The sequence below is a fragment of the Procambarus clarkii genome, chromosome 30 (genome assembly GCF_040958095.1).
Source record: "Procambarus clarkii isolate CNS0578487 chromosome 30, FALCON_Pclarkii_2.0, whole genome shotgun sequence".
NCBI lineage: Eukaryota > Metazoa > Arthropoda > Malacostraca > Decapoda > Cambaridae > Procambarus > Procambarus clarkii.
In genome coordinates this window covers 15,548,628-15,562,130 of record NC_091179.1, presented here as the reverse complement: position 1 = coordinate 15,562,130, position 13,503 = coordinate 15,548,628, and the positions used below count along the sequence as shown (strand labels likewise).

The 13,503-nt window shown below is 42.0% G+C and overlaps 1 protein-coding gene across 1 annotated transcript in view; it reads right to left on the bottom strand.

The window, feature by feature from the left end:
• Positions 1-361: 361 nt before the first annotated feature.
• The window catches only part of LOC123765492 (myophilin), a 41,423-nt gene continuing 28,281 nt past the window's right edge, over positions 362-13,503 (bottom strand). The window contains exons 3-4 of the mRNA XM_045754112.2: positions 5,402-5,609; positions 362-2,668 (exon numbers count right to left, since the gene is read on the bottom strand). Coding sequence (XP_045610068.1) covers positions 2,480-2,668; positions 5,402-5,609 — 397 coding nt within the window. The 3' untranslated portion in view covers positions 362-2,479. The remainder of the gene's footprint in view (positions 2,669-5,401; positions 5,610-13,503) is intronic.

Genomic DNA, 13,503 nt, shown 5'->3' with positions numbered 1-13,503 from the left:
ACACCCTAGAAGTGACTTGAGGAGCCGGTCGGCCGAGCGGACAGCACGCTGGACTTGTGATCCTGTGGTCCTGGGTTCGATCCCAGGCGCCGGCGAGAAACAATCGGCAGAGTTTCTTTCACCCTATGCCCCTGTTACCTAGCAGTAAAATAGGTACCTGGGTGTTAGTCAGCTGTCACGGGCTGCTTCCTGGGGGTGGAGGCCTGGTCGAGGACCGGGCCGCGGGGACACTAAAAAGCCCCGAAATCATCTCAAGATAACCTCAAGATAACCCATACTGCCAGGAGCACTATGCAACTGTGTGTATGTAGGTGTGTGTGTCTAATTCTGAAACTAATGGTCATTACATATAAAAAAACTATTCTTCACATTTTTTATTCAAAGTTTATTGTGTAAGAATGCAAATTATTGGACTAACAGTATAACAATTATAGTTTATTTGAAATGTAGGCTTAATTAAAATAGCTTTTGTCGTAGTTGACTTCCGGTGGATTAACTTGAAGATATAACTTGGCATCTGTGATAACTGACCTCCACTGGAAGTTAACTTTGGGTTGGAGTTGTCTTAAACTACATTTAACTTGGGGTTAAATCATAAAGTCCACGTTTTCTATTTCAAGATATTGATATTTGTATACATATTAAACCTTGTACGAAGGCGTTGTTGACTATAACATAAACCTTTTCTTAATGTTGTATATACTACAATACATTAGTCATTAAGCAATGCATATTGGAATATGACACAAGCAGCGTAATTCGGAAAACCGATAGTTCCACACATGCAATCTGGCTCAGTTGTGGGTTGTTCATCTGTTAACTGGAGGAGTCTCCAGTGAGTCAGTGAACATCTACGAGTCGTCCTGGACTCAGGTCCATTACATCCAGCGGTCGACCCCACAGACGCATTGAAATTTTTTTACATGTTGTTCATTCAAAACGGGAATTTTCTAAAATATAAATTAACATTATAATATATTAACGTATTGTGCATATATATAGGCATAGGTTAGGTTAGGTGTTGAATTAGGTTCTGTTGGCGATTATTTGTATTTGTAGTACGTGGGTGAAGCATTTACTGCGTTGTGGTTCGAACAAAATTCGTCAGAGAAGCAATTGTTTCGGAAGTGTTTGAACGAAATCAGTTGGTCCGTGTGTAAACCGTTTTTATCCATAAACAGGGGGGTTTGGCGGGTGCATGGAATCACTTTTAGGTCTTTGTTAGGAGGACGGGTTGCAGCCCGTCCTCCAAACAAATATCAAAAGTCCATTCCATGCACCCGCCAAACCCCCCTGTTTATGAATGAAAAATAGTTTACTCACGGATGTTAATATCGATGACTGCGTCAGTGGTGGTCGACCGCTAGATGACATGGACTTGGTCCGAGGACGGGTTGAGTTATTAAGAAGACTGAATTTCTTGTCGAATAACTGCATGTTGGGTAAGTGGTCTGCCACTTAACTTTATGTCAAGCAGTCATTCATCTTATGAGTTAGCTTCGACCAACTTCCTCTCGAATCCCTGGAAACACAAACCGAAACTGTCTCTATATTCCGCTTGTTACAATTTGTAATAAAGTTGTTACATCTTGGCTTAACGTGTTTATGACGTATTAGAACGTTGTTACAAGGAACTGGTGAGGAAGTGTTAAAACTTGTTCGAACGTTGTACCAACGTCGTAGTTTCGGTGTGTGTTTGGCGGGTAGTACCTTGCATTTTAACGTATAAATCCCCCTTAGGCTAAACATTGATGTACTAAAAGTCATATAGCGGCTCGCAAAATTGACGCGATGTTCCGTTTTCTATTCGTGGGTCCTCGGTTAGGCTAAGTTCGGGCAATTTAGTACATCAGTTTAATGACGTTGTGAACGCTCGAGAGGCCGGGCTGTGACTCATCAGTCACAACTGCGCGTCAGTCAATACAAAACTATCACTCAGCTAATGTGGCAAACTATGCTTTTAATAGTACAGAAGTCGAAATAAATATTTGTGATTGTATATATATGTGAGCTGCAGTTTCTATCTTAGGAACTAAAAAAAAAAAAATACCTATAAGATATATGCAATCGTCGGTTTTCAAATATGATTTACATAGCATTTGCTTCGACGTTTTTTGAATATCTTCCGCACTCGTAGGTGATAGGGGCACTTCCGGTGATTAAGGTGCTCGCTTTACTGACCTCTACGTCTCTTTGTCTTCCAATTAAAAAAAAATTTTGCTTGTTACTTAAAAAATGTGATACGACTACAATTAAATGTGGCTACTGCAGCCGTTCATTAGTATATATAATCTTTACTATGTCCTCTTCTATACCGTCACTTTAGCATCTCTCACACACTTCTTCCCTCTGCACATTGATCCTTGTCAAAAATCCATTGCTCATGTCACCCTGAATATTTACTCTTCTCCTCCTCTTTCCCTGTCTTCTACGAAAACCTCATCCAGTCTATGTTTCCCCTTCTTCTCCCGCCTCCTCCTCACTGGTAGAGCGAGTGCTTCACCACCTTCTTCTCCTCTTTGGGTTTCTGAGCTGTAAGCTGGGCCATGACTTCCTTGGTGTCCCTGTGACCAGGAATCTCCACTTTCTTCTTGGGCTGGTCCTGCATGAAACTGGGCTCGTCTCCCAACTTGGGACAGTCGGGGCCCATGTTAGGATCCTCGGCTACCTGTCGTGATAATATTATTATTATTATCTTATGAATAACGGGCTAGCCTCACCCAACTTTCCAAGATGACACATGGCGGTATGGGAATGTCACAGGTCAGTTGGGGTTGGCCCCTGCAGTACCACTCTGTAAAGTAAAGTAAAGTAAATTTTATTCAGGAAAGTACATACATAGTTGATTTACAATCATAATGTTGGATATATAGATAGAGGTAGTATATACAATACCTAAAGCCACTAGTACGCATAGCGTTTTTTGCAATATTGCAATATTAAGCAATAAGTAAGCAATATTGACAATAATTGTGACCCCTTGCAGTTTCCTTGAAGTCTTAAAGAAGGTATTTGTTTTCCATAGTTTTTAACAACTTGTCAGTACGTCATTATGTTACATTTTATGAGAAAGGCGACGAGAGGGAGGGAGATGTTGAGAGATGGACGGGGAGGGTGATACAGAGCATGGGAGAGGTGAGAGAGTTGGGGGTGGGGGGGGGGAGAGAAGGAAAGAGAAAAGTAGAGGAGGGAAAAAGAGGAGAGGGGGGGGGGAACTTTGAGGGAAAGGGGAGGAAAAAGAAATTTACCTGAGGGCCACTAACACTAGTGGCCTCGACGACGACAGGAAGCCGGCGGCTTGTCGAAGGTCCCCCTTTTGCCTTGATGATCTTTTCCAGTTGTACTTTCAAATTTAAGAGTTTTGGCCTTTACGGCTTTGGCGGGTAGGCGGTTCCATGGGTTAATAACCCTGTTGGTGAAAATGCTTCTCTTGTTCTCAGTTCTACATTGTGGCTTGTTGAGCTTGAAACCGTTGCTCCTTGTTTGTGTTACATCTGACCTTCTTAAGAAATTGTCCGGATCAGCATCCTCCAAATTGTTCAGTATTTTAATTATTAATAAGATCCGTTCTATCATGCCTGGTTTGCAGTGTTGTTAACCCTGTGGCCCTCAACCGGTCCTGATACGAGAGGTGACTTAGCTCTGGAACGATTTTCGTTGTCCAGTGTTGCACTTTCTCCAAAGCAGTTATGTCCCTCTGAAGATGTGGTCTCCATGCTTGGATACAATAATCCAAATAGGGGCACACCAGAGACTTATACAGTTGAATCACCACCTTCCTTTCCTTAAAGTCAAAAGTACGCTTGATTATTCCAAGGGTTTGGTTAGCTTTTTTGACCGCTGCTCCTACCTCAATACCTGTTGTGCAACTTTCACTGAATGGTGGATTTTGACTCTAAGGTCTTTTTCTTCATCAATCTGCTGCAATGTAATATTATTAATTTGGTAGTGGTGGTGTGGGCTGTTATGCCCCACATGCAGGGTCTTGCATTTGTCAATATTAAAAAGCATTAGTCAGTCTTCTGACCATTTGTGGAGTTCATGTAGATCTCTTTGTAAGGCTTCGATATCATTATCATTTCCCACTTTACCATAAATCTTTGCGTCATCTGCAAATTTGATAATGTGGTTTGCAATAATAATAATAATAATTCATTGTGTCTGGGGACAGGAAGCCAGGTTACACATATAGTCCATGTTAGGCTTATACCGAAGTTTCCCCCCCCCCCTCCAGGGTTGAATTACAGACCCAGCCCTGGATACAACCCCACAACAAACTGACTATAACTCCTGGGTACCTATTTCCCGCCAAACACACACCGAAACTACGACGTTGGTACAACGTTCGAACAAGTTTTAACACCTCCTAACCAGTTATAACAACCAGTATAGCAAGTTGTAACAACGTTCTAATACGTCATAAACACGTTAAGCCAAGATATAACAACTTTATTTCAAGTTGTAACAAGCGGAAAATAGAGACAGTTTCGGTTTGTGTTTCCTGGGTTACTGCTAGGTGGACAGTAAGGTGATCTATCCTTTGTCTGAGTAGCTGGTTACCGTTTCCAAAAATGTGAGCAGGTTTGTAAGGCAGGATCTATTTTTAACAAACCCATCTTGCGTTGACTGTACAAGATTGTTCTCTGTGAGATGGTGAAGGATTCCCTCCCTTAGGATTCTCTCCACGAGCTTCGGCAGATGTGTGATGTCAAGCTGGTCGGGCGGTAGTGTTCTGCCGAGCTCTTTCTGCCTTTTTGAAGACTTTTTTGTGACATTTGCATATTTCGAGTCTAGGGAATTTAATTAGCTTTGGTTCAGAGATTTTGTGAAAAGTAATTTCAGTGGCAGACATAGTTCTTCTGCCAGTTCCTTTATGACTTTGGATTGGAGTCCATCCACACCTGGGGCGTTTGAGTCTTTTAGTTTATCAGTGTTCTTCCTGATCATGTCACATGTTATGGGTACATCCCTGAATTCATTCTCCTCACCTCCTTTAAATTTTTGTGTGGGTGATGGGATGGCGTCTAACCTTTCCAGTGTGAACACTGATGTAAAATATTCAAATCAATATTATAGCCAGTGTGGTGAACATGAACAAAAGCCGCACAATATTCATTGCATATCGCGATGCCTCTCTTAAGCTCATAAATGCGGTAATGAAAATTGTGGGTCATTTTCCCACCCCGAAACTAATTTCCCTACACAAAACTCATTTTCCCGCCCTAAAACTCATTTTCCCGCCCTAAAACTCATTTTCCCGCCCTAAAACTCATTTTCCCGCCCTAAAACTCATTTTCCCGCCCTAAAACTTATTTTCTCGCCCTGAAACGCATTTCCCGCCCCGAAACTTTAGAGCCATCCCCGTGGCATGCGTCACCCACCACACACCCAGTACACTCACCAGCTTGGCCAGGGCGTAGATACACCTCGTGACCCTGGGGATGTGTCTCAGGTGCAACAGGTCCTCCACAAAGAAGAGCTTGGCCTTGGGCACGCCGTACGTCTCTGCTTGCTCCAGGAAGTTGCGTATGTTGATCTGCTTGCTACGAGCGCCCTCCCATGTGATGGTTTCCTCTGGGATGCAACCGGGCTTTATGCGGTTCATCAACCTGTTAGAGAGAGCATGAGGTCAGTTTTTCTGATTTTAATTTATATATACAAGAGTTCTTATATTCTTGTACAGCCACTAGCACGCATAGCGTTTCGGGAAGGTCCTTAATCCTAATTTCCCCCCCTGGAATACGACCCTGGTACCCATTCACTGTTGGGTGAACAAAGGCAATCCTTTGTCAAGGATTGGCTTTAGATTGGCGCCCAGTCAATCCTTCCCGGCCAGGATACGAACGCAGGCTAAAGCGCTCGCAAAGCGCCGGGCGAGTGTTTTACCACTGCGCTACGGAAACTTTGTTTATGTTTATCTTTGAAGCGGTGTATGGAGTACTATAACTAACTGTATAGGAGTTATGATGGCATGGAGCCGTGCTGATAGTCTCGTGTTCATCTCCGTGTACAAGCCGAGGTGTGCTTGTATGATCCAACATGTTCTCCCAAGCCCGGCTGTCGAGCCACTCGTCAAATGAAAGGATTTTAATTCCTCATTTGTACATTTGTATTGCTTTGAGGATGCTTATTAAATTTTTCTCGACAGTCTCTTCTTTTAGAACATTTTAATCCAATGTGTCACGATAAAGACGAGGTTCGTGTTAGTGAGACTCTCAAGCACAGGGTTGTTATATCTCAACAGTCAGAGCCCTAACAGTCACCATGACTCTCCTGTCCCCGCTCACCAATTTTTAGTTACAATTCCACTCTGTCTTTGACATGATGTCTCCATGTATATTTTTCTGTAGCTCTGATTTTTTTCTCAACTATGGCTTATTGTACTTTAAGTACAATCACTTTGTTATGTAGCGAGTAAAACTATACTCGCTCCATTATCTCATCATCTTAATGGCATAACTAATTACACAAGCTATAATCCTATCCCTATTTATAGGTAACGGGTTTTCCACCCTCCTATCTTACTGTGAGGTGTAGTCACCGTATATAAGCCAGCGATTTGAGAATAGCAAACACGGGAGACACCTCCCGTCACGCAGGGTGTGGGAACCGACCTGTGAGATTTATATTTATTTAATTTATATGAATTTATATTTACGTTAATTTATATACTTCGATAGCAATTTGTATAATGATAAGTGGACTGTATTTCTGCAATAATCTCAATCTCACAAATCGATCCTCTACACATTAGGGGGGGGTTATTAAATTAATATATATATGCAGCCAATCAAACTACAGTAACTACATACATTGAAGAGGTTCCTTATCTTATAGTACAGCAGGTTAGTCCACCAGGTATAACTAGGGTGTAGACACCAAATTATCCTCTTTGAGGTAGCTTCCTCACCCAGTAACTGGTGCACAAAGTCTTCCATCCTCGTCTTGACCTGTCAAAAGTGCGCTAGCTGTGAAGCCAGAATCCTATATATGACAAGTATTTCAGAGAAACTGTACATGGAACATTGAAGACCTGGCTTAATTACCTTTAGTTTGAGGCGATTTCGCGATCTAACCGGGTCACCCTATATCCTGACATTAATGGCCATAAATGAATGATAAACGGGTTTCGGATAGACTTAACTTGAATTGTAGACATCGTGTTGGAGATGGTACCTTTGGTTTCCATAACACTACGTCCAAGCAAAATTAACAGGAGCCGTATTTGCTCCCGTGTGCCTCTGGTCTCGTATACACAATGGCTGTTTAACACTCCATACTATTGACGTTACTGGCCGACATTGTCCAGAATGATAGGAGCCGAATTTGCTCCACACGTCTCGGAGGTGACACAACAATCGCTGCCCTCCTTCCCCACTCACTGACGCCTGGCCTACTTGTCCAGATGTCAGAAAGTGATAGAAGGGTCACATTTACTCTACTTTAATATTGATAATTAAGTTAATTTATATAAGATGTTTTTATGATGGTAAAGTCCAAAGACTAATGTATTTAAGAATAATTCCCAGCAGAATAGCTGGTGAATTATAATAGTATGTGGTGATGATATCCCGTTTTCTTTAGACGGTAATTCCACTACAAGTTACGTTTTCTATGGGTAACTTGTTTATACAACACAGCTCTTATCTGTCTGTATGATATTAAATGGTGTCGGATTTTCCGACACAGGGTGCAGTCGCACCTCCACAGATCTATTGATACTGGTAATGGCTCAAAAGGGCCACCACTTACGGGCTATTCATGCCCGTGCCACCTTTTTGGGTGGCTTCAACTTCATCAATCATCATCATCGTGTTTGACAGAACACCATTTGGTCCGGGAGACATCTCCCGTCACGCAGGGTGCAGTTGCGCCTCCACAGATCTCTAGTATCATCTTTTGATACTGGTAATGGCTCGAAAGGGCCACCACTTACGGGCTATTCATGCCCGTGCCACCTCTTGGGTGGCTTAATCTTCATCAATCAATCAATCGAATAGCAAAAGGCCACACTTGGTCCGGGAGACATCTCCCGTCACGTAGGGTGTAGTCACACCTTCACAGATCTCCAGTATCAGCTCTTGATACTGGTAATGGCTCGAAAGGGCCACCACTTACGGGCTATTCATGCCCGTGCCACCTCTTGGGTGGCTTAATCTTCATCAATCAATCAATCGAATAGCAAACCAGTACAAACTCCAGTCAAGATTGTAGTACTCGGTGTAGGCAGTTCTAATCGACCCAAGACACTACAGCTTCGACACAGAGCAGACAGCAGACTACGCGCCTCATCCAGCTACAACGCTCTCCCACATAGAGCTCCGCGACTCCGGCCACACTCAGCTCCATTGGGATCATAAATCCCAATGGAGTCTCTTAGGTATTCTGGTAGTATTTCATTCACTAATTCACCTGTAGCACTGGTCGAAGATAAGAATGTCGGCAATGCTAACTGTGTCGCCTTGCGAATACCTATACCCTCGAGTCTAACTGGGAGCGTTGCTTGGTCCCACTGGTCATCTTGCAGGGAGAGGTTTAACACTTTCATGGTTATTGATTTTAGGAGTGCGTCATATTCTGTTAATTTTGGACTGTCGAAGGAGGGAGCACACCTTAGGAAACAGGTAAGCCTGGGCAAAGCCAGGCACCTTGTGAGGAGGTACAAAGCATCGTGAGCATCCAATGCCTCTATTCGTTCTTCTATCCTCCTCAGGTAGTTAAGCTTTTCTTCAAGGACTTCCTCAATGGTGCTCGAGCCCAGAGGTGCCCCTAGCAGCACACTGTCGGTGGGAGTGATCACTGGGGCTCCTGGCAATATGATCCGTGCTGCATCTATGGTTGGTTGGCTGTATGAGATGATTTCACACTTTGATGGATTTAGGGTGAGTCCCTAAAAAGTCCCTTGGAAATGTGAGTATATTTACAATTGCACTTATCGGCCGGGGTGACATATATTGTTACACGCGAGTATAACGTGGACACGCACCCTCGTACTTGTAAAATTAATCTAGGTATGGCGGCAATTAATAGACCAGATATAACGCATATACGAAATTTTAGCAACTGGAATTGCCTTGTGTTCTGGAAATTAAGATTCACGTGTTCATTACAGATAATAAGAACACTTTAATTAGCTACACATTGTGACTATCATGCTAGTTCACTGCCTTTAACATTCATGGTAAAAACTGGCAATATTGGTAATATAATAATAATAATAATTTTTATTCACAGGAAGGTACAATGGATTGGGGAGATTACATAGGATTGGTATTTGTACATCCTTGTTAAACCACTAACACGCAAACTATTTCAGTAAGGTCCTTATTCCAACACACTAACTCCATTCCAACCACTAATTCCACCATTAATTCCAACCACTAACACGCAAACTATTTCAGGAAGGTCCTTATTCCAACATATCAGGTAAGCTGAAAGGGTACATTGTAGCAAGGTTTTTATATAAAAAAAACTACAATATATATTAACAAAGGTGATTACACTGGTGAAGATATGTCTTAAGTATATTATGTTGGGGAAGAGGGTAGTACAAGATACAGTGTGAGTTTGAAGCACAAGGTAGGAAACTATGAGGATGAAATTAGGTACTTTTTTTTTTAATAAGGCATAGGTTGGACAATTGTTAATTCATTAGGAAGTGAGTTCTATAGACTGAGTGTCTTTATTTGCATGAAGTGTTTACACAGATTTAGTTTGACTCTGGTGATATCAAAGTGATATTTATTTCTGGTGTGGTGCTCATGGGTTCTATTACATCTGTCAAGGAAACGATCAGATCAAGATTAGCATTTAGGAACAAGGTTTTGTACAAGTAAATAATACATGAGAATGTGTAGAGTGAGTGTATGTTTGGCATGTTAAGGAACTTATATAGAGGGGCTGTGTGTTGTCTGGAGATAGAGTTTGTTATAGTTCCTTATATACAGTGAATATATATTCTCTGATGACAATAATACGTAAACATAAAAGTCAAGAAACCTTGAATCGAAAGTAAATACCAAGGACACAAATGAAGAACAAACTAAGAATGAGGGAAACCGAGCCAAGGCACTCGACTACAAAAATATCCTCAGCAAGCAGACCGCGCTCTCAAGAATGTCACCTCTGCTCTCAAGAATGTCTTCCATTACCCGCAGCGGTGTAAACGGTTCATAAATTGTATTTTCGTTCCTGGTTATGAAAACTTAATGATTCTTATGAGTAGCAGTAATATACATGCATATCCGAGCACAGATGAACATGTTTTTTTTTCAACCATTCGCAAACGGTTACCATGTTGGCGCCAAGCCACCTCTGCGTGTCTCAGTGCTAGGCTTCTGGTTAGAAATATTATATTGAATTAAATTCAAAATATTGCGCTAGTGACTGATGTCTGACCGTACTTCCGGCACGTTCGTACGTGCGGTGAGGTACGTCATGTGTGTGTGTGTACTCACCCACCTAGTTTTGCTTGCAGGGGGGGGGGGGTGTTGAGCTCTGGCTCTTTGGTCCCGCCTCTCAACTGTCAATCAACTGGAGTACAGTTTCCTGAGCCTACTGGGCTCTATCATATCTACATTTGAAACTGTGTATGGAGTCAGCCTCCACCACATCACTGCCTAATGCATTCCATCTGTTAACTACTCTGACACGGAAAAAGTTCTTTCTACTAAAAGTTGTGTGTGTGTGTGTGTACTCACCTAGTTGTATTCACCTAGTTGTGCTTGCGACTGTTGACTTCTGACTCTTTGGTCCCGCCTCTCAACTGTCAATCAGCTGGTGTACAGATTCCTGAGCCTACTGGGTTCTATCTAGTGCTACTCAATCCCCCAATATTTGTACCTAAGCCATATTACTTTACCATTGTAATCTTAGATATCATCTGATATCATGTTTGTTGTATTGAGTGCATTTTCTACTGCATTATTCCTTGAAACTTTTCCTTGAAATGATCCTCATATTGTGCTTCAGTGAACCAGTCAATGTATAACCCTGAAATGCTATTCTCATGTACCTAGTAATCCTTGTTTTTTTTATTGTGTATTGTTATTATTGTGAATTATTCTGATCTGCTTTTGTGTCAAAATTTCTTCAAATTACCTGAAAACATTTTTTTGTTGATTTTACTGTAATTATTCTACTTAAAATTATCTGTAACTGTAAAGAAAAGCTGTAAAATACCTCCAAACATTTTTTATCAGTTTTATTGTTAATTTATCAAAAACAATTTCTGTTAGTTTAAGGACTTGCCCGAAACGCTATGCGTGCTACTGGCTTTACAAGAATGGTTATTCAACTTATTTTCTATATTCTCTGTTAACCCCCAATGTAACTTCTTGAATATAAATAAATAGATAAAAATCATATCTACATTTGAAACTATGTATGGAGTCAGCCTCCACCACATCACTGCCTAATGCATTCCATCTGTTAACTACTCTGACACTGAAAAAGTTCTTTCTAACGTCCCTGTGGCTCATTTGGGTACTCAGTTTCCACCTGTGTCCCTTTGATCGCGTACCAACCGCGTTAAACAGTTTATCTTTATCTACCCTGTCAATTCCTTTGAGAATTTTGTAGGTAGTGATCATGTGTCCCCTTACTCTTCTGTCTTCCAATGTCGTGAGGTGCATTTCCCTCAGCCTTTCCTCGAAACTCATGCCTTTTAGTTCTGGGACTTGCCTAGTGGCATACCTCTGAACTTTTTCAAGCTTCGCCTTGTGCTTGACAAGGTACGGGCTCCAGGCAGGGGCCGCATACTCCAGGATTGGTCTTACATATGTGGTGTACAAGGTTGTGAATCATTCTGAAGGCAATTCTGATGTTAGCCAGCCTCGCATACGCCGCAGATGTTATTCTTTTGATGTGGGCTTCAAGAGACAGGTTTGGTGTGATATCAACTAGATCTTTCTCGAGTCCGTTTCATAAAGGACTTTTTCTCTCATTCTGTATCCTGTGTCTGGCCTCCTGTTTCCACTGCCTATTTCATTATCTTCCATTTACTCGGGTTGAACTTTAGTAGCCATTTGTTGGACCATTCATTCAGTCTGTCTAGGTCATCTTGTAGTCTCATACTGTCTTCCTCCGTCTTAATCCTCCTCATAATTTTTGCATCATCAGCAAACAATGAGAGGAATGATTCTATACCCTCTGGAAGATCATTTACATATATAAGAAACAGTATGGGTCCAAGGACTAAACCCTGCGGGACCAGTGGGGTCCCGCAGAGTTTCCACTTCCTGTGTGGGGGTCTCGCCAATCTGAGACCTCACCCCTCACAGTGACTCGCTGTCTTCCGTTACTTAGGTACTCCCTTATCCAATGGAGTACCTTCCCTTTCACTCCTGCCTGCATCTTCAGCTTTTGCACTAGTTTCTGGTGTGGTACTGGGTTAAAGGCTTTCTGGCAATCCAAAAATATGCAGTCTGCCCACCCATCCTTTCTTGTCTGATTCTTGTTGCCTGGTCCTAGAATTCAATTAATCCTGTGAGGCATGACTTGCCATCCCTGAAACAATGTTGGTGTTGTGTCACAAAGTTCCTTCGCTCCAGATGTTCCACTAGCTTTTTTCGCACAATTTTTTCCAATAACTTGCATGGTATGCAAGTTAGGGACTATGGCCTGTAGTTCAGTGCCTCCTGTCTATTCCCCTTGTATATCGTGACTACGTTTGCTGTCTTCCAAATTTTTTGCAGTTCACCTGTTACCAGTGATTTATTATACATTATTATACAGTGATTTATTATATACCATGGAGAGTGGCAGGCACAGGGCTTCTGCTCCTTCCTTTAGTATCCATGGCGATATTCCATCCGGGCCTATAGCCTTTGTCACATCCAATTCTAGCTAAAGCTTCCTCACATCCCCACTGGTAATCTCAAATTCCTCTAGTGGTGCCTGGTTAACTATTCCTTCTCTTATTTCTGGAACTTCTCCTTGCTCTAATGTGAAGACTTCCTGGAATTTCTTATTGCGTTCCTCGCACACTTCATTGTCGTTTGTAGTGAATCTGTCTGCCCCTATTCTCAGTTTCATTACCTGTTCCTTTACTGTTGTCTTTCTCCTGATGTGGCTGTGCAGCAATTTAGGTTGAGCCTTTGCCTTGCTTGCTATGTCGTTTTCATATTGCCCTTCTGCCTCTCTTCTCACCCTGACGTATTCATTCCTGGCTCTCTGGTATCCTTCTCTGCTCTCAAGTGTCCTGTTATTTCTATAGTTTCTCCACGCTCTTTTATTTTCTTGCTTAGCTAGCTTACATCTCTGATTAAACCATGAGTTTCTTATCTGCATTTCTTTTTTTACCTTTTGGGTTGGGATAAACTTTCCTGCTGCCTCCTTACACTTCTGTGTGATGTATTCCATCCTGTCTTGGGCCGTCTTTCCCCTTAGCTCTGTTTCCCATGTTATATCAGTTAGGAATTTTCTCATCTCCTCATAGTTTCCCTAACGGAATACTAGCCTTTTGCTTTCAGTTCCCTTTCTCGAGTACTTTAACCCTTCTTC